Source organism: Dreissena polymorpha, chromosome 4 (genome assembly GCF_020536995.1).
Source record: "Dreissena polymorpha isolate Duluth1 chromosome 4, UMN_Dpol_1.0, whole genome shotgun sequence".
Taxonomy (NCBI): domain Eukaryota; kingdom Metazoa; phylum Mollusca; class Bivalvia; order Myida; family Dreissenidae; genus Dreissena; species Dreissena polymorpha.
In genome coordinates this window covers 120,453,965-120,479,942 of record NC_068358.1, presented here as the reverse complement: position 1 = coordinate 120,479,942, position 25,978 = coordinate 120,453,965, and the positions used below count along the sequence as shown (strand labels likewise).

At 35.9% G+C, this 25,978-nt stretch overlaps 1 protein-coding gene across 1 annotated transcript; it reads left to right on the top strand.

The window, feature by feature from the left end:
- Nucleotides 1–12,340: 12,340 nt before the first annotated feature.
- Nucleotides 12,341–19,724, top strand: LOC127879913 (low-density lipoprotein receptor-related protein 12-like). The gene is made up of 10 exons (XM_052427022.1): nucleotides 12,341–12,359; nucleotides 12,678–12,771; nucleotides 14,522–14,711; nucleotides 14,934–15,130; nucleotides 15,655–15,777; nucleotides 16,560–16,673; nucleotides 18,613–18,740; nucleotides 18,850–18,952; nucleotides 19,234–19,356; nucleotides 19,575–19,724. The coding sequence occupies exons 2-10, from the start codon at nucleotides 12,720–12,722 to the stop codon at nucleotides 19,577–19,579; spliced, it is 1,035 nt and encodes a 344-aa protein (XP_052282982.1). The 5' UTR covers nucleotides 12,341–12,359; nucleotides 12,678–12,719; the 3' UTR covers nucleotides 19,580–19,724.
- Nucleotides 19,725–25,978: the final 6,254 nt, after the last annotated feature.

The window sequence follows — 25,978 nt, the reverse complement described above, 5'->3', positions numbered from 1 at the left end:
CAGTTGTGGAATGAGTCAGACCCGCAGGCAGCAGATGATAACGGAGACCTTGACCTGCCAGAACCTGAAGCTTTTCCACATGATACTGAGGATGTACCCTACTTTTTCATCGAAAAGGAAATATAAATGTGTTCGACCGGCCAAGATTTATTTATTTATTTTATTTTATTTTGGCGTAAGTGTACATAAACATTCATGATAAAGAAACAGACAAGCATATGCATTAAAAACAAAGCAAATACAATTATGATACTATAAAATAAAAATAAAGCATGACATAAAATGACCGTTTTTGTACGTTGGTGTTCGGTACTTTTCCGTTTCTCTCACGTTGGGAGAACGTTTTGTCCGGTACTAATGCGCTACACTGCCGTTAGAAGTCTGTTACTCGCACGGTTATATCAGTAAGCCGACCGTTAATTATCCGGTACATATCCGTTAAACGTACGTTTTTTTGCGTTACATCACCGGTACTTGTGCGGTCATTGTGTGTTTCTTACGCTTCACACACCGATTGCGAGCGTCTTGAGCGGCAGAGCAGGTAAATTTTATCACCGGATAACCAAAATCTGCATATTTTGTCCGTTTTCTTTCCGTTAAATATTCGTTAGTCGGTCTGACCGGGCCTTAACAGATGCAATTGAGAATATTGTTTATGGTAGTTGATGATGAATTAAATATTATTTGCTATGAATGGAATAGTGAGAACTGTATGTTCTTCTTTAGTATGGTATAGTTGATAATAAATACCAGTTTAATGTATCATCTAGTGTGTATAGCCTTTCCATGAAATACCAATGGTGTTGTCGTTTTGGAAACATAATTGCATCTTGTTGTAAATAATGAATAAATCTTTTTTATTTGAACAATTATGAGATTTTGAATGAATTGAAAACCACTATTTCTGTTCTTAATTCTTGATATATTCCTTAATTTAAGGGGCATTGCTTTACTATTTGAGTTTTGCTCTGGGAAAATGGGACTAAATGCATGTGCGTAAAATGTTTTCTCAGATTAGCCTGTACCGTCAGCACAGGCTGATCAGGGACAACACTTTCCGCCAGAGACTGTGTTAACAAAAAATTCCATTAAAGCGGAAAGTCCATCACTGATTAGCCCCGATTAACACTTAATACATCAGTAAGACCCATTTTCCCATAAAGAGGCTAAATTATGTAATAGCGTGTCAACATTACTAAACACTGAATTGCCTTTTTTACAATTTTATTAGAAAATATATGTATTACATGGCATACTGGTTAAATAAATATTAGGGTGAGAAACACATGACATAAACATCATGTGAAAACACAATGATCCCTCTGGTCCTGTACCTAGTGTATTCCACACTTACTGCTTATGACTAGACATATGCAATTTTACCATTATTATACAATAGTTTTTAAAAGAATCTATACACTGGTGCATTCTACGTTAAAACCCTACATATACATGTGAGATTGCACTACTGTCTGGTTGTATGTAAATGCCTTCATGCACAATACATAAACTGATTTATTTTGTTAATTACATATACTTCATCGTGCTTATATAATTTGTGTAAAATAAATGCTATCGAACCACAAAGAAACTAATACCTGTAATTTTATTTGCCAAACTTTTTTTACACATGTTAACTTCTTTCATGTAAAAGAAGTAATATATATAGAAAACATTTTTGGAAGCAAACTATATTGTTGCTAGTGTTCACCTATTACTTATAAAAGACATATAATAAGTGTGGAAAAGCACATAACCTCATTAAATGCTAGAATACATGTTCCTGGCTTAACAAAGATCTAATGACACTTTTTGGTTATGACTGAATATTTAGCTTACAACAAATAGGCATTTAGAATCAGTGTGGTCCTAAAATAAAGGGCATGTAAATATTGAAAGAAAATACAAATAAAATTGACCTTCGCTCTGGGAAAATTCAGTTTAATGCATGTTCCTAAAGCGTTGTCGCTGATTAACTTATACTATCCGCACAGGCTTATCAGGAAAATACTTTCCGGTTTTATAATTTTGTTTCATTTAAAGAAAGTATTTTCGAAATTAAAATCAGGTCCAGGCCGGAAGTGCGTTTCAGACTTTCTGCTGTCAATATATGATAAAACACAAGCTCTTACACTTTAATGCCACTTTTGAATTCATTAAGGTCTGCAAAGCCCTTTTGGTCATGAACGCTTGCTTTTGAGAATGTACATATGGCAGCCTGTCCAGATTCATCTTTATAAATAAGTTTAATACCAATATATTTGAACGATGACAATGAAATGATTGTTTGAGCTTGAAGCAGGATTGTTTATCAAATAAAATGTATATATTGTAGAATACTTACGATATCAAAAGTATTGGGCTATATATAGTATGGTATCAGAAGTGTCGTCATCTAATGTTGTTAAAACTTGTGACCCAACCCTTTTGCTTTTTGCTATACATTCGGTAACATCAATTTATATTATATCTACTCTATGCACTACGCACTATGTGTATATTTGTATGAATGCATGTACCAAAGAAAATGCAATACAATATTATTAAAGTAAAGTATGGTATCAGATCAATAACCATGGCCATTTTAGGGAAGATATCCATGTTAATATTTATGTTTAAAACGTTTCTTTCAACGAAAAATAGCTTAATAAATCATAATTTAACATCGTGAAAGTTCACTGTTGACACAAGCGAAGCACTGCAAAGCCGTTCATGATTTCATCCCATTTGCTTTCATGCGGAAGAGAAATAATTGTTATTCGTATCAGAAAAGACCAAACAAAAACAAACATATACTTTCCACGTACCGGCCCACTCTCACCTGAATGACCCTTAAACACTAGCTTACTCGCATATGCATGGAAGAAACTAGCCATATTAGTTAATGTTTTATCACAAGTGAGAGACAAATGATAGTCGTAAGTCATCAGTAACTCAACGTAAAACAGTGTTACGCATAGACACTGAGGTTAAGTTGGAACTTAAGTAGTGGCATATATACATGCACTACAAATATTCACATGTTGATGTGATTTACAAGTCATGTAGTAAATATATTCAATCCTTATCGTGATCACTAGAATAATGATGTATTCGCAGCTTAATTTAGGTCATATTCACAAGTTGTGCGCACAAGAAAACAACAATGTAGTCACCATAGCTTGCCGATGAACCATACAAATACTGAGAAGTTTACCGTAAAAATAATAGCTGTGCAATATATTGTATTTAAGTGAACGTGCTATCAATATTTTAATCACAGGAGGGAAGCCCATGGGATTTTTTTTATGCTATATATATATATATATAATAATATGGACTTCCCTTCTGTGTTTTCAATGCACTAAAATAAACAAAGAACATATATATATATTTGAAACAAGAAACATGATACTGTCACAAAACCAGATGTTGAACGTTTTATTTGTGTTGTGAATTCCAAAGGTAGGTCTCAATGTAAGCTACACGCGTACTCAATTTCAACTCAATACCTCCATCCAAACTTATGTTTCAATATAAAAAAATATATAAAAAAGAAGCAATGCCTTTGGCAGTGATCCGAGTGGTCTCGATTCGAAACCCACGTTAGGTACGCAAGTAAGATACCAACATATAACATTTGACAACAAACACTGCATAAAAAATAAAGACATTGAGCAACAATTGTTTTTATATTTTAGAACAAGTGACATTGATCTTGAACCAGCTGGTCACTGATTGTATCCATACATTATTTATTAAGCAGCGACCTTTTTCCAATTTAAGTAATAATGACCTTGACCTTTATCAAGCTGGTCCCAGACGAACTACCAAACAGTGCTTTAATATAAGCAACCTTCATTCAAAAGTGCAGTGCCTCCATCAAAATACAAGTTATTCAAGTTATATAATGGAATCCATCTTTCTATTCTAGTAACATATACCTTGACCTTCATCTGACTGGCGCAAAACGAATCCCTAAGCCTGTAGCAGTATAGGCCTTAAATTGAATGCATGTGTCATACGCAGTGCCACTCTGTTAGTATATACATACATGCCTCCGCAGTTTACTCAGTCTATTGCTCGCGCTCACCACATGCACGCGCACTATCAAGTTGCCTGATAATATTTTTATTATGGATGTATAATAAACTTATAAACCATACATGTAATTTATTAAGTACACCATAAACATGGTGTTAGAAGATAGCTGATAATTGGATTAATCCGTTCGGACAGTTTCAGAAAAAAACATTTTGTTATATGTGCCAATTATCTGGATCTTCGCCGTGGGTGATGAAGCACCACCAGCAGCCGCGATAGCAGCGCCAGCGACAATGCCATCGTTAATACCGTTTCCTGGAAAGCTGGACATGGACGGTAACATTACCACAAACTAGAAAAAAAATAAGCGCTCGTGGATTAACTACGAAAAAGCATCAGGACTATGTGCCAATGCAAAGGATTTACGTGCCGCTACGTTCCTTACATGCATAGGACCGGAAGCTATGGACGTGTTCGATGGATTCGCAGTCACTCAGGACGAAAACCAGGAAGACATCGACGTCATTCTACAGAAATTTGAAACATTCGGTGTTGGGAAGACCAATGTTACGTACGAAAGATGCCTGTTTCATACATGTACGTGCGTACAAGGTGAGATGGACTCATTTTACACGTATTTGTCAAAAATACGCCAACTTGCTAGGACATGCGAATACGGACAATTGAACGATGACTTAATCAAAGACCGATAGGTTATCGGAATACGTGACACACAGGTGCTTAAACGTCTTTTACAAGAAGACATATTAACTTTGCAAAAATGCATTGATATGTGCAGGGGCGCAGAAGCCTCAAGTGCAAAAATCAAGACAAGTAGCAATGGTGCGTCAGGTGTGTCCGACGATGTGCGTGTCGTCAAAACAAAATCGAAGCCGCAACAAAAGCAATGCAATCACAGAGGATCAAAGTCAGCCGTCAAGAAATGTCCTTATGTGGAAACAATTGCATGCCAACAAGTGCCCGGTCTTTGGAGTTAAGTGCCGAATATGTGGAAAGCTCAATCATTATGCGTCAGAATGTCGCTCAGCCAGAAAATCAAAACACAAAAGCCACGTGAAACAATGTGACATTTCAGATGATGGGAATTGCGATGACATATTAACACTAAACGCAGGAAAGTGTTTTAAGAACAAAATGTGTGCGAACATGTTACTAGTGAAACTCAGGAAAACAATTAAATTCCAATTAGATTCGGGCGCGACAACAAATATCATTTCACGGTCTCTAACCCCATGAGTTGAAATTGAATACACTGACTCAAAATTGAGAATGTATGACAAATCAGTGATCAAAGCTGAAGGGAAATTCAAATTAATAATAAAAAATGCAAAGACACATGCTAGGTACAATGTTGAATTTTTAGTGATTGATAAATATGTAACCCCGCTACTGGGCGCAGAAGCAATCCAAGAAATGCAATTGATAAAAATTCAATATCAAAACATATGCCCTGTGGACAACTCTGATTGTTTATCAATGCATGATATTGAACAGAAATTTTCAACAGTCTTCATTGGTGAAGGTGAATTTTCTAAGCCACTTCATTTGAACGTTGATGATACTGTTCAACCAGTAAAAATGCCTGTACGACGCGTGCCGTTATCATTGAAACTTGAGTTAAAAAGCAGCTATATAATTTTAAGAAAAAATGGGACAATTGCGAAAGTTGACATCCCCACTGACTGGTTATCTAGTTTGGTAATTGTGAAACGTACTTCTGGAAAGATTCGTCTATGCATAGATCCTAAGCCCCTTAACAAAGCGCTGAAGCGTAGCCACTACCTGATGCCAGTGGTTGAAGATTTATTACCAGATCTATCACAATCAAAAGTATTCAGTAAATGCGATGTCAAAAATGCTTTTTGGCATGTTAAGTTAGATGAGGAGTCTATCTATTTAACATCATTTGAAACGCCTTACGGAAAGTACCGTTGGCTCAAGATTCCGTTTGGAATCTCTCCAGCACCGGAATACTTCCAGCAGTATTTGCAAGAAAGCCTTTGTGGTCTCAGTGGAATATGCGCCATGGCGGACGATATAATATTCTACGGTAAAGACTCCACATACGACGAAGCCGTCAGAGACCATGATACAAATTTGAAAAAAATGTTGCAACGATACATAGAACGAAACATTAAGCTAAACAATGGCAAGTTGCAGCTACATAAGACAAGCATGCCGTTTGTTGGTCATTTATTAACGGACAAAGGTATTAAACCGGACCCTGCGAAAGTTGAAGCAATCATGAAAATGCCGAAACCAACAGACAAGAAGGGTGTGCAGAGACTATTAGGTCTTGTCAATTATTTGACAAAGTTTCTACACAAGCTCAGTGAGCCACTACGCCAGCTTACACACAAGGACAACTTATTCCAGTGGTCCCATGCGCATGACGAAGCACTACACGCGATCAAGCAAGCAGTGTGTAATGCCCCTGTGCTACGATAGTTCGATTCAAACTCGAAACTACAATCCAATGTGATGCATCCGATACCGGATTGGGATGTGTGATGTTTCAAGGTGGACAACCTGTTGCATTTGCAAGTCGAAAAATGTCAAAATCGGAGATAAACTATGCGCAAATCGAAAAGGAACTCTTATCTGTGCTATTCGAATTTGAGAAGGTTCACCAATATGTATATGGTCGGAAAGTGACTGTAGAGAGTGACCATAAGCCGCTTGAAATAATAAGCGAAAAGCCGTTGATCAGAGCTCCGAAACGTTTGCAGAGGATGCTACTCAGACTGCAAATGTACGATTATGACATTGTTAACAAGAAAGGCGAACACATGTACATATCGGATACGCTTTCAAGAGCTTATCATGAACATGGTTCAACGATACTCGACGACGTTCCACTCTCGGGTACGAAAAAGAGATTGAAAGTACAAAAATGACGGACTATCTTGTGCTTTCTCAAACAAAACAAGACAATCTACGCAAGCAAACACTAGCAGACCCGACCTTAAGAATCGTGATTGATCAAATAGGAAACGGATGGTCAAATACGCCACGAGAAGCAAAGCCATATGTATCAGTGCGCGATAAACTCTCATGCGAAAATGGAATTATATTCCGAGGAGATCGCGTAGTGGTGCCGAAATCGATGCGAAATCACGCGCTAGAACATATTCATTCTCACACTAGTGTTGAAGGATGTCTAGCAAGAGCACGCAACAGTGTTTATTGGCCGAACATGAAATAAAGGGTAACGTCAGCAAGTGTGAAACATGCCAGTCGTTCGGTAGGAAGCAGTGTAAGCAACCGCTTATCAGCCACGACGTACCAGATCGTCGATGGGCTAAAGTAGCAATGGACGTGTTCACATTCAACAGCAAAGAGTACTTAGTGACAGTGAACTATTTCAACAATTTCTTTGAAATCGCTTACTTGGAACAAGCCACGTCCAAAATTATCTTCAGAAAGCTTAAGCAATCGGAATACCGGAAACGCTTGTGTCAGATCAAGCTACAGTGTTCAAGTCTGAGCAGTTCAAAGTTTTTGAAAATGAATGGGACATTACTCACTCATTCTCGTCAGCTCGATTTCCCCAGAGTAACGGAAAAGCCGATAATGCAGTGAAACTGGCCAAAAACATAATGAAAAAAAGCGAAACACTCGAACACTGATCCTATGATAGCATTGCTAAATTTCCGGAATACTCCGCAACAATCTACTCGTTATAGCCCAGCGCATCAGCTGTTCAATCGAGCAACAAGAACACTGTTACCCATCAAGTCTTCGAAGCTTCAGCCTGCAGTACCCAATGACGTACACCGAAAGCTCAAGGAAAGTAAAGAGCGTCAAGCGCATTACTACAACCTTAATGCATGTGACACAAAACCGTTACACATCGGTGACACCGTTCGCATACAACCAACGGAACGGAACACAACATGGGAAAGGGGAACAATTGAGGCAAACCCCCAAATTCGTTCGTATGATGTAAGAACAGAATCTGGCCGCGCAATCTATAGAAATCGCAAACAGCTTAGAAAGACACCAGAAGTCTACACTCCAAGGGAGGAAAATCGTGAAAATGAACAATTCTTTCATGCACCTGAATTACATCAAACAAAAACAATCGTGTATTGAACCACTAATAACAACAACTAGATCAGGTCAACAAGTTAAGCCACCTGAGCGGTTCAAAGACTATGTGCTTAACTTTGTAAATAGTGTGCTGTAATTATGTGCAGACTTTTGACATTACACATACGTTACTTGTATGTTATTTATCATTTGCATGAAAGCAACTTGAGATCATTTATATTGCTTATTATGTGCATATGCTTAAGCAAATAATAATGACTTTTATCAATTACAAGTCCATTGAAGATCATGTCTATCTTTTGTAAAAGAGAAAGGATGCAACAGTATAGGCCTTAAATTGAATGCATGAGTCATACCCAGTGCCACTCTGTTAGTATATACATACATGCCTCCGCAGTTTACTCAGTCTATTGCTAGCGCTCACCACATGCACGCGCACTATCAAGTTGCCTGATAATATATTTATTATGGATGTATAATAAACTTATAAACCATACATGTAGTTATTTAAGTACACCATAAACAAAGCCGCGTCTGCATGTAAGCTATTTACATACACTGTTTTAGTGCAATACCTCTTTTCAAACTGAAGTTGTTGAGCGAATTCCATTTTTCTATTTTTAGTAAAAGTGACATTTCCTTAACCAGCACACCGAAATGCGATCCAAAGCTACGTTTCCATTCAATCTTCATCAAGATTGGTCGATTCCATTTAACGTATTTTAACTTATTGTGGGAGGTAATGAATATTTAGTCTAAGACAAAGCATCAAATCCACGTGTTTCCGTGGTTCAATATCTTTCATTCAAATGGCGTATCCAAGCTGGGTGCGACTTAAAAAATTTTTATTTCCAAATTGCCTTTTGACATGATATGCCTAAGATCAGTAAAAACAACCATTTTATGAACCTATCATGGTTGTATTAAGGGTACTTGTTCGCAAATTGTTTAAACGACAATTTTCCTACTTTTTGTCCCAAATCCAACAACTAAAATCAATCTTTGTATTATTAAGAACAATAACATAAATTACGTAGACACATAATGATATATAAATTTCCGTTTATAATTAGTTATCCTTAGAAATTGATACACTTATACAGAGTTCACAACGCGAGACGACTAAATAATTTTGAGTGTTTCTGCTGTTTTCATTATATTGTGTGACAATACGTGGTTTGTTTAAATAAAGCGTACTATGAACAAAGTATTCTATCCGTTCGGATGGTCGATAGATTTATAATCGAAATGTCCGCGGTTGAGTCTAGTTGGAGTGTTATTTCCTTTTCTGTTTAAGATTCTGTTTTGTTATATAGATGAGATCTGTAATTTCGATGTTTACATGAATCAATGAGACGTTAGCGCCCGCTCGAGACACCTAATTAAATGTGAATTGCCTATTTAAAAAAAAAGATTTTTATTATTTCAGACAATTGCGTTCACGGATTCAACATAGAGTCTTTAATAAACGGTTACTATTCATTCGACAACGTCACCGGCTCTTTAACGCACGGTCGACAAATGCACGGTTAATATATATGCAGATGTATATTTAAAACAAATTAATTATTGACAGAAATGTGTTGTGTCAAATGATTGCATTATTTCTAATACGAGCAATTCATGGAAAACATATATGATAATAAATAAGTAAATGATGCGTTACTGAACAAAAACAATGTTTTACGTTTAATTATATTTTCTTTTAAATATTGTTTATCAAAATCCTAATGGGAAATCGTGGTGCATTGAAATATGGTTTGAAAAAAAGAATCAGAGATTATTTGAGATGTTTATGTCATTATAGAACTATAGTTGTTGCGGGAAGGTAATGTTCATGAAAAACCATGTATGCATGTATGCATTTGTGAATTGTCTTCAGCTACAATCATAAAACTTTTTGAGCAAATATGATGTGCAGAAAGTATGTAAAATTCTTTTCATACTACAAATAGTTATCGTTAATATAAGGCTTATATAATCGCCCACTATCTAACTATCTAAAAAAGTAATATATTAATAAGCAATACTTGTGATAATGTACAGGTGCATGCAGTCGCTTTAAGAACGTATGAAAACTGTTTCGAGACTGATGCTCTAGATTAACAAATGAAAACAGTGTTTAAAAGACTTAACATAGACGATTTACATAAGGTTAATAAATTCAACCAAGGATGAATTTCCCTGCGTTAAATTTTGCTCAACTCTAAGGGGTATTTATTTAGTACTGTAGTTATTCCTCTGGTTTATTCTTTTTTGAAGTTTATTTCCAGTCCTTTACTCTATAACAACAAGCAAATTAATTGAATTGATATCCCCCGCCAATTTCAAAATTGTGACAGGCGGACGGAGTGACGGACAACGCCAAAGATACAGTACTAAGATGTATACATAATTCTTGAAAATAATGATGGTCAGTTTAGGGGTTTAGCGTACGACCTTACATGAAGCATTTGTGTAACCTTGACCCTTGATGTGAATCGTATGACCTTACATGAAGTTTGTTATGTGACGTAGACCTTAATCCTAGACATGAATCTTGACCTTAACCGTAGACATGAATCTTACATATGACACACAGCAAATAAGTAGATGGAGAAGAATTATGGAAGGTTATTACAGAATCCACTGATGCATAGTAAAATAATAGCTAAATAATAACTATTTCTACAAATGTGTGACCTTTGATATGTGGCCTTGATTTTGGTTTAATACACATAGGTCTTCCACTGCCTGATAATTAAAAACAATTACATCCGGACATTTTCAGAATCCATTTTAGTATTGTAGAATCCTTACTAAATAAGGCATATTTAATCAAAATGTGTGATTTTGACCTTTGTGTGTGACTTTGACCATGACCCTAGCAACCTGGATCTTATATTTGACTCTCAACTAGATAATGGAGAACAATTGTGGACAGTTACTACAGAATCCCTTGATGCATAGTAAATTCATCAAATTTGTGACCTTGACCTCAATGTGTGACCTTGAAATTAGCCCCTAGGGTTATGGGTGTTGAATGTGAAGCACCCTCAGATGATTGAGAACAACTATGTCAACTTTCATGGCTCTGGCTCATGTGTTAATGGAGATAAAGCTCCAAGCTTATTTTTAAAAGATTTTTTCAAGATACAAAGGGCCATAACTTCGTTATTAACAGATGGTGTACAATGCCATTTGGCTTTCATCATCCTCTTATCCATATATATACCCAAACCAAGTTTCAATGAAATCCGCCAAAGCTATTCCAAAATATGGCTCCGGACACAAAAGTGCCAGACGGACGGACGGACGAAAAGACGGACGGACAACGCCAAAACAATATCCCTCCGCCTATGGCGGGAGATAATAAATCGTATGTGTTATCTATATATCACATTGAACGTGCACACGGCTAGTAATAGAACGGCGCAATTTGTAAATTGCGATTTAACATTTATGCAACAAAAATGGTGTCCGCCTTGATAACAGGAGCACACGCTTTGATTCTTAATATGAGAGACCTTAAACTACTAATTGGGTCTTCACAAAGCAGAAAACAGACTCGATAATATTTATAAGAGCATAAAACGTTCGGTGCATTGCGAGTTTAATTGATACTGTTTTCTCATAAAGCTGTTTAAATATTTGACAAAATGTACAGCATAAATATATAGCACACTGTAGATGCAGTTTGAAAGCACAAATTATGTAATGGTTTATCCTGTATTAATCGGTATAAATAAAATGCGTGTTGTAACTGCGGTTTTGTTTAAAGTTGTATCACCTTAAACTACAGTGAACGATCCGCTTTATATCAATAAAATGTAACTTTTACTCATGTGTCAAAGCAAACGCAGCATCAATGACGGTGTTCATTCAACGACAATGCCACATTGGTGAAAGCGCCAAGAAAGCGAATTATAAAGGCCTTATCTATCCACAGTTTTTATTTGCATCGCATTACAAAAAAAATCATCAAAACCTTGAAGTCTGACCATGTTAGAGTGCATGTCGACCTCGTGCAACAAGTGTCGATGGTTCGTGTTTCAGTACGCTCGGAGTACGTTACATCAGACATGAAGCGCGGATGACTCAAACTGCCAGATAGGCCAAACGTAGCTTTTGGAATTGGAACACATTTTTCAATCACGCATTAGGCGATATCTTATCAGCATTTCCAAATACATTAAGTACTCATTAAAGAGCGTTTTATTTTTATAAACTGAATTTAGGATTTGTTCAATATTTGCTGCTAGCCTTTTTCGACAGGGTCAGAGGTTTGTTTCACTAACGTTATTCCTCCAAATAGGTAGTAACGGTTGTTTCTAAATGCCGATCGTTTTGTGAAAACACTTTAATACGAATGAATCCCGTACGTTATGTATAGTACAGCTCATTTTGAAAAGCATAAACTGAGCAGTAAGTGCAAATAACACATTTTCATCAGCAATTATATATTTCTTTTTCTCTGGTTCCATCAACGAGTACAAAATATCGTTCCTCACCATCAATTAAACAAATTTGAAGAAAATCGAGGTGTTAAGGTACGTTCCTTTAAATAATTTAAAAATATTGTCATATGGCTGTATATATAGATAAAACACGACGCTTCACAGAGTATACAGACAGGAGACACGATGTTCTGGTCCTGTATTTTCCTCCTACTTGTAGCGGTGGCTACGGCAAGCAGTAAGTTCGTATTTGATTTTATATTCAATAATTCACGTACGCAAAACGTTTTCAATATGTATCGGAGCTGAACCTATGCACTGTAATTGGAAAAAAAATCAGCCTGAATAATGTTCATCGTATATGGAAAGGAAAGACCGCCAATATTATTCATCACCAGAAATGTTGCAGGTGTTGAATATTCAGCTCATTTGTTTAACAGATAATATTTAAAATGAACATTTTAATATCTGTTTTGTACAATTGTAAAGTGTAAAATGTTGTATGTTCCAATTTTTACAAAATGTTTAAATGTTTAAAAACAAACATGTAACTTCTTAAACTACGGATCTGAAAATGAAGATAGTGCATAGATAAAGTCTACATCTTCATATACCTAATATTGTAGTCATAATAACGATACCGATTTACAACGATTTCGACATTATAACGCAAACAAAAGGACAAGTCTGTGGTGTAAGTTGATAGACTCGTATTTGTTTATTGTACTAATGCGGATTATGTTCGGTAGCTGGGGTATTCCGATAGTTTTACTCTTGTACGTTCGGTCAGACGAGAGCCAACCTAGCAGTTGTACGAGTTGAGAATTGTTTTATTGTAGTTCATGTTAGCAAGTAGCCGTCCGTTGTCATTTTTCGTCACGAGGCAACCTTTCCCAACAAAATGGTACATAGTTTATAAAAATCGACCGCCATTTAGGCACTTAATGGCTTAAAAATGTTGACGTAGGTGATTTTCCTGTGTATATATATATATAATATCAGAAAAATATTTTTGGTAAAAATGATAAAAAATGTTGTTTTATGACATATTGATAGTGTTAAAGTGACTTGGCTACGCGCCCAACACCTGTGCACCAGAATAATCATTGTTTACATTTACAATGGTTCCCGACCCGTAAGCGAGGCATTGGTTCCTGGCTAAGACGAAAATAATTTTGTCTCTCCAACCGCGTGTAGATTTCATGCAGACTTTCCAACTGTTCAAGTGTCAACTTGTAACATTGCAAGATGTAAAGATACGCAATGACTAATCTAGACGTGGTTACATGCTCACAGTGGAAATCGGCAGTTAAATTTACTGTTGCAAATTTGTGTACTTTAGCATTCATCTTTGTAAAGAAGCGTTAGAGTTGTGACAAAGTTTTGTGCGTTGTGTATGCGATTTAAAAATAAAAGTAAATGTATATTTTACATTTTGAACTTTAAATTTTTCATTCATTGAACAGTTTTAATTGGACAATGCACAAGGTGAACATTTGAGATGTCTCCACCTTAAAAATTAACATTGTTGAAAATTGAAACATTAAATATCAAACATTGTTTATTTGAACGGATATTATTTGACATGTCTGAACAATCCATAATTGCAACATGGAACATATCAGCTGAATACTCAACACGTGCAACATTTCTGGTGATAAATAATATTGGCGGTCTTTCCCTTCCTTAATCGTACACACTAATATATTATGTTTGCGTACAATCAAATGTTCAGTAATATAAATCTTGAAACACCATTAAGACAGCTATAGTATCAAAGGAGAAGGAAGATAAAATGTTGGGTTCTAGGTATGATTAATTCGAGCGCTTTTAATTTGGAATGTGTAAAGATAGTCCCTATACGACCTTAAGTATTCAAATGGTGCCATAACACTTATAAACATCACTCAACATGCATTTCCTAGAAATTAATAGACATCGGAGTTGATTTCATGTTGAAATCTAACAAAATGGAACGATTCTTTCAGTCGTTCCGCGATCTCACCAATGCGGTAACCAGTCGTTTTTCACGGCCGAGAACGGAATCATTCGAAGTCACGCAGGTTACGACGTCGGACATGATTACGGCAAAAACTGGGACTGCGTGTGGACAATAGAGGCCCCAGAAGGAAAATTTGTAGAACTGGTGGCTAACACATTTCACTTGGAAGGAAGCGGGTATAAAAACCGTTTTTCATGAACATCACTTTTTATGTTTTTACAGTGGGTGACGGTGAAGTATGACCTGAAAGCTTCCATGATGTTTGCAATTATAAATCAAAAATGATATATTAATTATGTGTTCCGACGTTGGCTTAAGACTTGAAAAATATAGAAAATTACAACTCAAGCTTATTTTTTTTATTCCAAATTGCCAAATACTATAATATTTTCATACAGTGTCAGTTGCTCGTACGACTATCTCGAACTATTCGATGGCGACAGCACGAACGACAATAGCATTGGCAAATTCTGTGGTAGTGCTTTCGCCCCTATATCTTCGACTCAGCAATTCCTCACCCTCAACTTCGTTACCGATGGGAGCCATACCTTTCGGGGTTTCGAGCTGTTCTATAACTTCACAGATCACGTGATTCGTATGTCCGATTTGTTTCCACTTACATTACAAAACAATAGAGTAGGAATGGTGCCTTTTTGTTAACTCTTTGTTTACTCAGGTAATTTCCCACTGTTGTTAGAATGTTCAGTGAAATCAAACTTCAAAGTCTCTTGTATACACATCCCCCTTGTTATGTAAAAGTTACATTTGCGATTTAATTAATTGGGATCTTATGCAGCAAACATGATCTAAGACATGCTGGAATCCAAAAAATAATAATTTTTAGTCGCCCAATAAAAGGTTCGGTCAGGTTGGTGGAGACTGTTTTTACGCCTAAGAGTGTTCAGTTTCACTTTTCGTTTAACAGTCGTCTGACAATCTTTTTGCATATACAACGGTTGTATTGGCGTTAACCGGTAGTATTTCCATTTAACCCAATGTTTCGCATACATCGATCTATCATTGAAAAGCAATGACCTTTATGTATTTTTGAGAAACTTGAGTCCTTTCAACATGTATGCGAATGCTTAAAGGAGTATAAAAAGAGTATCCATTTCTAAGGAACGTGTCTGTCGGGTCAGTTCACCTGCAGCAACACCATTTGCGTACCGGGTAGCTACCGATGTGACGGCGCGGATGACTGTGGCGACGACAGCGACGAAAAGAACTGCCAATCTGTTACCTGTAAGTAATATGCGTTTCCCAGAATGAGATAGGTATTTAAACAATAAACAAAAAAAACAAAAAAAACACAGCTGCTGTTACAAATACAGCTGACCCATGTATAATCCATGTATAATCCTTTCAAAATATAACCATTATTAATTGAATGAAACTACCGTTGATTGATAAAACGATCAGCGTTGTTTGTAAAGAATGATAAGTGGATTGTTCCAATGTCTATCGCAATTTCAGATAAGGCTACTCCTATCAACAATAAAAAATACAATCAAAACTTGGCCAAAAAGCAAACAAATGTTAAAAATTTATACCGGGTATAGTTGTATTTTTTTTAAAGAAAGTTTTTGTTTCAATATTGTTTTATTATTTGTCAATTTACATATGTTGCCAACGTTTATCATCATAGCAAATGCAAACTATATGTGCTCTCAAAGGTATCGCAAAAAATATCTGAATATTAAAGATCACGCGTATTTTTATTTAGATGTTAAAGCATGATAAGTGAACTACGTTTGTTATTTTTTATTTAAGCTCGATGGTAAAGAAAGCCTTGTGCTAATAGAGACATTCTCTTTTTCCCTTTAGTGGGAACCCCTGCTTTGTATCTTTCAAAAGATCATGACAACGTACACTATGTAGGGAGCGAACCCAGGACCTTCCGGTCGCAAGGCAAACGCCTGTTTCACTACACCATTCGGGCCTTAATCTCTAACAGACTACCAGAAATGTACTTAATATTAATAAACTTTTAATACTAGATAGAGACTTTGGATGACTATTTGCAGTTCCCACTCAAGAAATCGGTACATTTCAATGCGCGAATGGCAAGTACATATCGGGCCGCTGGCAGTGTGATGGTGACAACGACTGCGGGGACGGTTCGGACGAGATTGGATGTGGTGGGTCTTTACATGTATCATCCATGTAATGATTAACAAAAAAATATTTGTAATGTTATGCTTATCCTTGGCTTACGGTGCTCTATTTCTAAGGCTGTATACAAGTCTTTGGGAATTACTAAGTATAAACAGGAATCGAAATTACTGTTATATAAAAGGGATTACATTATTCAGGGACCAACGAATCCTTTACATTGTGGAGTTTTTCGTCGTAGCTGTTTAACGTCACATTTGATCTTTCAACAAACTTCTCAAAAGCCAATGGAATTTAAAAGAAGTATCCCGCCAGTAGGTCCGAATGAATTAAATGAAGCTTTGCATCGGGAAATTTGATAGAAATCCCCATAAACCATTGACCACATAGCTTTCTGAAATAAACAGGCCACATTGAACGCATTCACGATTTCCAACAGCTCTCTTTGCAAAGACCTAGCTTGTGTTTCTCGGACGTGTAATATCTATAATTAGAACTTCGTCACCTAAACATCTATTAATAGAACATCACATTCTGGGGAAACAGATTCAATAAGATTATTAAACCGTTAATTTTAAATAAGTAATTTTACATAAATTTTATCGGACCAATGAAACAACTATATATTTTCTCTATTGTGTTTGATATTTGTTCTTGATTTTGTAAATATATTGCGAATGAAAACATGTATAATAAACTTTTTACGCGATCAAGAAATCTAAAGAAAACGAACAATTTTGAACCTGCAAATTGTAAACGCTGTACTGCTATGATATATGTATATATATATATAGAACGACATTTTTACGTGAAGCAGATAGTCCCGCTAGCGCATATACGCATTTTCACCACGACGACACGGGTTCGATTCCCACTACCGGCACATTATTTGTGTGTTTTGGTCACCATACCGGACAGGTGGGGTTTTCCCGGATAATCCGACCACACAGCACAATGCCATATCAAAAATTAAGAAGTAGCTCATTAATAAAACAAAGCTGGTAATTGCAGATATCATTCAAAATTCGTCGCAACTGTCGTCCGACTAAGCCTGTTAGGTAGGAGTGCTGGACATACTCCTCGTCCCAACATTATAAAGCCTCAGGCGCGGAGGGACCTTATAACCTTGGAAAAACACAAATACACACAATTGGTGCAGCCTAGGCGCGGATATTTAAAAAAAAGGGAAACACACTCACATGCGTGCACAATCATTTTACATATTTAATACGATATTCTAACAGAAATTACACAACCACCTAAGTGCATATACCTTGTTTGATAATTCGTTCGTGTTTACGATATTGCTTGCTGATTTCAGCATACATAAGATCATATCGCGTTGGTTAGTTAACCTAACCATATGTTCCTGGGTGAACTCAGGTAGTCAAGTGCTCTTACGATTGAGCTCACCTGGTCCGGCCATGTGCTCATACCTACTTTCGAGAATCATCATGAAAGTATTGCAATACTTAATGAACAAACATGCCTACGAGTATTGAACTTAAATAAACAAACAGTATTCACCAGGAAAAGCATTTCTCTATGTCCATGGGCATGTGAAATCACGTCCGTACATATAACATTATTAAATTAAGAACGTAAACAACGAAATAAAGGAAGGGTATGATGTGCATGTGTTATTAACGATCATGTCATGGTTTGAATATTTCTGCTGAAACGTAGTTTTAATAACCCACAAACCTTTTATTGTAATAGAAAGTTTTTACGAAAAGTGGTATAGAAAAAAACACGCCGATTATCTTTTTAGAGATATTTCTTGTTTATTATAACATATAAAGTCTTCAAAACACGAGGCCAACTAAGACCAAATGATATCGAGCTCTAATACCATAATATCCAAATTTTCGGTAAACTCTTCTAGCTTAGATCAACAACGATCAGGCATTAAAAATAATTACACTATTCTTCTTCTTTGCATTTAATAAACTTTTTTATATGCAGATCCCGCGTGTGGGCAAAACATATTTAATACCGGAATCACGGGCAACATCAGCAGCCCCAACTTCCCCTATACTTACCCAGCGAACGTCAACTGCACATATCATGTGACTGCACCTAAAGGAACACAGGTGCGTGTGTATCAGTCGTATATTGAGCAATAGGTGACATTAAACACTTGTAGCAGCTAATTACACGTTAGTAACATATTTTAAAGCATTTGTAATTGTTTTATTTTAGGGTATTTTGTTTACGTTTGACAACCGGTTTGACATAGAGGACTGTCGATACCAACTTTGCGACTTTGTCACCGTCTCCAATGCGCACGGTACCAATATACACGGTATATAAACATGTTCAGTGTTTACAATATGTATAGAAAACGTTTGGCGTGTAATGGTTTTATAATTCCTAATTATGTAAATGTTGTGTCCAAAATAGTAGAATATGTTATTTGTTTATAAAATAAAAAAATAGTCATATTTGAATTTATTGAAAACTACAAATGTAAATTATACTTTATTTTATTTTCAATCGTGTTTGTCACAAGTCATAAAGTTCATATTAAAAGTGCTTCAGCAACGGAAACAGTAACAATGAGCATATGCATTTATTTGAGATCAGGTCCGTTTAGAGGCCAGACAGCACCAAGCCCATTTGAGATCCTAGGCCGCGTGGCAGATGTCCGGTTTAAATCGGATTCGGGAACCGATGGGAGAGGTTTCATGTTGACATGGTCGGCTATAGGTACCCGCTGTTTCCTTGCTTTAATATATTATCCAAAATCATTTAAGAGCCTGTAATTTTACTTTATAAATAGGTGGCTATATCGCGGATATCGAAAACTTTAATGATCTTTTGTAAACGACATGTTTATAGCATGTATGCTATTTGTTTGTTCTTTAAGTTGCTTTGAAACGCTTTATCAAAAAATATGTTTATAACTGTAGTGTGTACTATTTCAGGTTGACTCACATGACGATGGCAATATCTTCGGAAGCAAAATTGCCTGAACCATGGACTTGGCATTCGTTTTCTTTTTATAAATTGGCAGTCTCCAAAAACTTAATTTAGTGTCAACAAAGAAAGAAACATAAAGTGATATCGTCTTCTCACTGTTGTTTTATTTGATTTCAAACCTTATTGCATGGTAGCCTGTTTCGGCCATCATACGTCATTGCATGATAGCATATACTTGCTGAATAACTGGATTAAAATATCCATAATTTAAAAACAACAACATTCATATATATATAAATATATATAAATATATAAATATATATATATATATATATATATATATATATATATATATATATATATATATATATATAAATGCTATTTTTATAAAATAAATAATGTTTTGCTAGTGTTTGCTATGGAAATGCAAGAAACAAAATAACTCATTCGCATTCAATATCTCCAGTAGTCCTCGTGGTACTTTTCTTGAAAGCAGAATCGGTACACACACTCTAATTTTGTAATGCAAATGTTATTGTTAAAGAGGTTATGTACACATAAGTATATCCATAAGTTGTTCATTCCTCATATAAACAGACAGAAGATTTGATAAATTGTCAATGTTGAGTCTCTACCGAGACAATAACATGTTAGTGGCTTTCCATTGTTAACAGTAAGCACTCGAGAAGACAAGACATTGCAGTTCTATGCGTGGATATGTAAAGATATTTTCAATTGTCCACATATAAATCATGAACTGTATGTATTATCTAAATTAGACATGGGCTATAAATATAAACAGAATATTAATGAGGGCCAGTTAAAACCTATCGTATAATAGCATTTACATTGCGTAAGCAAATAGTTCCAGGTATGAGTTATTACTTCTTCAACATTACTGTTTGACAATCCATATATCGCACACGAGTGCAAACAATGTAATATAATAATTTTTTTTACAAGTGTTATTGCCCCCAATATGTAGAAACAAAACATGTGCCGCTCTAGAGCGCGAGTGTCGCTGTTTTAATAAATATGCAAACATATAGGTAACATGTTGACTCAGAACCACTACAGGCAAATGACAGACGGGACCAAACAGCGCGATGCTCGCGTTTTGTACCATTAACGGTTTACAGACAAAAAACCAGGCTATGTCGTAAAATATGTAAGCTTTACCGAAATAAATGTGATCAATTTGTTGTGAAAGATCTTTTTTGAAAATAGTAATTGAAGTAGCCATTCTTGATGGAACTTGATCTTCAACCTAGATGATCGTTTGTTGTCGACAATGTCCACACTTAAGCTGCATCTTAGCCGAACAGTGTATCGCTGTTTTCGCAACTGATCGCCTTTTGGTGTTTACGAAATATAAACAACAGCATATTGTCACTTCTCATGCTACTGTTGTTATTGCTGCTTATACTGTCGTATTTGTTCATTAACGGATATAATATGCAAATTAAAAACAATGTCCCAGCATTAAATTTAAAAGTAAACATTTTATTCTTTACAATTTTTCGCTGCATGATTTATTCGTTGAAATATTTTCTTTTATCAATTAATATTTATTGATCCGTTTCGTGATTTTGTTTTCAACGATTGTTTTTATCAATGTGCCTGCTACAAAAAATAAATATTACATTTTATAATTGAACAGGTGAACAATGTGTCTTAGTAGTATGAAACGATCCTTTCAAGTAATGTTATCACATCCATAAATAAACTATGTATAGGGACAAATACGCGGTACACGTTTTCAACCGTGATTATATAAGAGTTCCCACATTGATTTGGTAGATGATGTTGTTGGAACAATTATCATCGCTGATGATATAATGAAGATATGTTAAGTGCCTGTTAACTTTTGAATTATAAATAACGGGTAGTCACTTACAATTATCCCACTTGACTTATTAAAGATTTATTGCGCTCACTATGTTTATACAAAACGCAGGTAAGTTCACGGGGAAGAATTTCGCATCTTTAAGCAGTCTAATATGGGCCATATAAGTGTTATATCGTGTTGAATAAAATAGTTGCGAACGGAGCTTATATAGAAAAGAATCAATAAACAATGATTGTATTAAACGTGTCGCGGAAGAGATTGTTTATGAATGATTAAAATAGTCCACTTTCTGCTGCGTCTTAATGACGTAGTACAGGTCATTCATAATCTGAGGCTATTAATAGATTCGGGAAAACAACGAAATAGTATAAGGTTACACTTGTTTATCTTCTCAATTTATAAAACGTTAACAAGAGTTCAACAATAACTTCAGGAATACGATAGACAACAACAAAAATGCTTCATAATCGCTAAAACCGAATATAAAAAACAATTAAAGATAATCAAAATTAAATTTTTCATAACCACATGCTTCTACAGCGGGGTTAAATTTGATATATCTGGAAAACGTTCTCTTGTTTTCAACAGAGAGCGGCGATCTTTTGTATTTACGCGTGCTTACAACGCAATAGTACAGTGTTCGACACTAACGGGAGTCCGGTGGTCCGAGACCCCAGGAAATGAGACTCGGACAGCTTGTTTTTTTTTGTAAAAGATGACCGTCGGACTCCTTCAAAATCATCTTTGAATTATAAAACAAGAGATGTGTTTGTCAGAAACACAATGCCCCCTACTGCACTGCTTTGATTAAGTTTATTTTTATCATATCAGATACTTATTTCCCTTTAAAGCTTATTACTTATCTTGGATTTGTTTTTTTTTCCTTTGACCTTAAAGGATGACCTTGACCTTTCACCACTCAAAATGTGCAGCTCCATGATATACGCATGCATGCCAAATATCAAGTTGCTATCTTTAATAATGCAAAAGTTATGACCAAGGTTAACGTTTTGGGACAGAAAGACAGAATGACGGACAGACAGGCAAAAACAATATGCCCCCGATCATTCGATCCGGGGGCATAAAAATCCCTTCGTTTCGCAAAATCAGAATGTATGTTAAACATATCTTATTCAGAAATAGTCATTGTCGAAGACTATCTATAAAAACAGGGACCTATACAAACAAAGGGATTAGCAACCTCGCGATATCCCGTTTCAACGCGCAAAATAACGGTGCGCGATTTTGATAATCTCGATCGATAAAACGATTACTGTATCGACCATGCGTCTAAGTGATATCGATTGCGAGCGATTTCGCTCATTTACTGTGGTAGTTGTTTCGCAATATTCGACTTTTGTTGTTTAATAAACAAATACATATCCGTTCAATTTTAATTAGTTTGTCTTGTAAATAAATAATTATAATATTAACACGCAGTATGCTACACGGAACCCATTTACCGGATGCGTTGACGAGTAACAATACCATTTGTTTCTCGGGGTTTCAATTGTATTTCGCACGTATGTGCAGGTAGCAAAGACCAATCTTTTAATTAGTTAAAAATGTTACTCTGCTGTGTGAAAAATATCAACATTATCAACGCCTGTCAATTGCTTACAATTTAAAATGTATTATTGTTCTTTATCATTCGAGACAATGAAGGCATGCCATTTTATTATACTGTTGGACTCCTTTTGAACATGATATCAATGGTAGTACTGAAAGTCTTTTCGTGGTTTCGTATTCAAGTATTGAAAAAAAATCAGCAGAATTTGAAGGCAAGGCATTTCGGAAAAGTCGTTTATCTTTTATTTCTCAGTATAAATCAGTAAATTACTGAAACATACACATTCGTACATGCATGATAGGTAAACTTGGTATTATTTAATTTTAAGAGTATGTGTTACAATACATCCATGTTACTATGTGTAATGAGCATTTATTAAAAGAAAATATTATAAAAACTCAATAGCATGTGAACAATCACATTTTTGAACAAGCTTTTGCACATGTAACTTTTTGCAATGTGAAATAGAACTTAATAATAAGACTAACAATTTTCTATTTATTATTTCAACAACAAAGACTGAGGTTCATCCTGACATGGTGATGCAGAAAGATTTATTCAAAGCCTACAGAAATACACAAAAAGCTTATAAAATTAAATACCAAATTATCTTGTTTAAACAAGTTTGGAAAATTTATATTTATAATGAGTTCTGGGCACACATTTTTGATTAACATAATCAAAGATCTAAAAGTAACTTTTGAGTTAAGCAGAGATAGTCACTGCTGGAATGTGTTCATTTGTGAAAAAAATGCAACAGTTAAATTTAATCAATTGAATATTTAAAACAAATTCAGATTGAATTTTCTTTTGTCTTCGGTAAGGCTGAAGGTTTGTGAAGTTTCTTGTCACCACTGCTTTATCTAGTAGACACGAATTAAGTAACATCATCTTAGTGCTGGGATGGTCAAGGTACGTCTCAGGAAAAGAAAGGAATCACATTTGCGGTGCTGAATCAGTATCAGTATCCTTGGCATAGCTGTGATCACCCATGTATGTCAGCACTATTTAAAGTGTACAATGTTTTGCAGGCATTATCAGCTCTAAATGTGGACATGACCTGGGTTTGTACGATTAAGTTTCGCTGGCGTCATGACATTTTCCTTTGCGGAGTCAAACTTTCCGTCTAAAGAGCAAGAGACCCTCTTTTGCTTCTTTTAACGCTAGTGTTTTTCGCAGGCCATTTTAGCGTGGCGAAAAGCCACGCCGCCCTCCCGGATCGCCACTCTGCCCTTTTCAAAGGCAAATTTTGCCACGCACCCTTTTTGTCAAAGGCACATTTCGCCACGCGCCCTTATTAATAACATCTTTATTGCCTTACGTTCTAACTTGGTCCGCAAAATCAGCTTCCTTGATTGACTGTACTTGATTTACTCGAGAGACGTCAACGTCTAATCGACTATATAAATTGAGCAGATTTAATCTATTACAGTGCTCGTTTTATAGGTAGGTCTTACTGACTGGGGAGGCGGAAAACTACAACGGGCGAGGCATGGTCAGGGGTGATAACCCCCAAAAAGGGTTAGGGTAAGGGTTAGGGGTCGGGTTAGGGTTAGGGTTGGGTTTAGGCTAACCCAAACCCTAACCCGACCCCTAACACTAACCCAAACCCTAACCCTCTAACCCCCCCTTGCGCAATACCATACCATGCCTCGCCCGTTGTAGTTTTCCGCCTCCCTACTGACTGCTCCAAAGCTGTGAATTAGTCACGCGTGAATAACCCCGTGTCAGTATCAATCGATAATGCCGAAGGCTATGTTATACCAAGCGCACTTTTCGGTCGGCAATCTGTACTCCTCCACGATACAATCATTACTTCGGAGACTTTTGATGAAAAACTCGATGTTATTCTCGTGGCAATTTTGCATTGCATGCATTATTCAGTTATATCAAAACATATATTTTTACGCATAATAACATTTAAAATCACAAACAAATTTATTCTTTATCGTTTTCGTCTTTAAAATAATTAGATCTAACTATTGAAATAATTACTGAGATGTATACTAATTTAACAAAATGCGAATCGCGTATACGATTTAACGTTGCTATGCGCACCTGTCGCTTACATCATTTGACATTTTATCAACATGGCGGACTTCACAGAATTAAATTGTGACTCGGCAAAAATGGCAAATAACGTCGTAAACGATCGAATTAACGATGGAGATTATACATTAAGAACGAATAAATGTAATGTCTGTGATAATCAACGATGCATAAAAATGTTTTAGATAGCAACAACATTATAACACTGTATTATGTGAATTGGGAATAAGACATCAAACTGGGAATGGGCATCATTTTGGAGATTTTCTCAAACAAAACTATTAATTTCATGATCTACATATATTTTTGTAATATATGATCTATAATTTAAGCTTAATAAGAAATTTTCCATGACTTTTTCATTAACAGTGATTAAATTTGTATCATTTAAAGTGTATTTTTAAACCGTGTCCATGCGCGGCATGGACACAGTTTCATTTCATGAGGATTTTTTTTTAATTAATAAAAAATCCAGTTTAATTTATTTATTTATTTGTAATCTACTCGGTGGATGTATGTCACGGAAACGAGTGTTTGCATATTGTTAGCGATCAATTTACTCGCAATGTTATTATGCCCCCCTTCGAAGAAGAGGGGGTATATTGATTTGCTCATGTCGGTCGGTCTGTCGGTCGGTCTGTCGGTCCGTCCACCAGGTGGTTGTCAGATGATAACTCAAGAACGCTTGGGCCTTGGATCATGAAACTTCATAGGTACATTGATCATGACTCGCAGATGACCCCTATTGATACTGATGTCACTAGGTCAAAGGTCAAGGTCACGGTGACTCGAAATATTAAAATGGTTTCCTGATGATAACTCAAGAACGCATACGCCTAGGATCATGAATCTTCATGGGTAGATTGATCATGACTTGCAGATGACCCCTATTGATTTTTAGGTCACTAGGTCAAAGGTCAAGGTCACGGTGATCCGAAACA

Bases quoted from the DNA above. Each gene is read 5' to 3' on its own strand.
- LOC127879913 (XM_052427022.1), top strand. From the start codon at position 12,720: ATGTTCTGGTCCTGTATTTTCCTCCTACTTGTAGCGGTGGCTACGGCA. The intron at 12,772-14,521 runs GTAAGTTCGTAT...CGATTCTTTCAG, and splicing joins AGCGGTGGCTACGGCAAGCA to TCGTTCCGCGATCTCACCAA. The intron at 18,953-19,233 runs GTATATAAACAT...ATTTGAGATCAG, and splicing joins GCACGGTACCAATATACACG to GTCCGTTTAGAGGCCAGACA.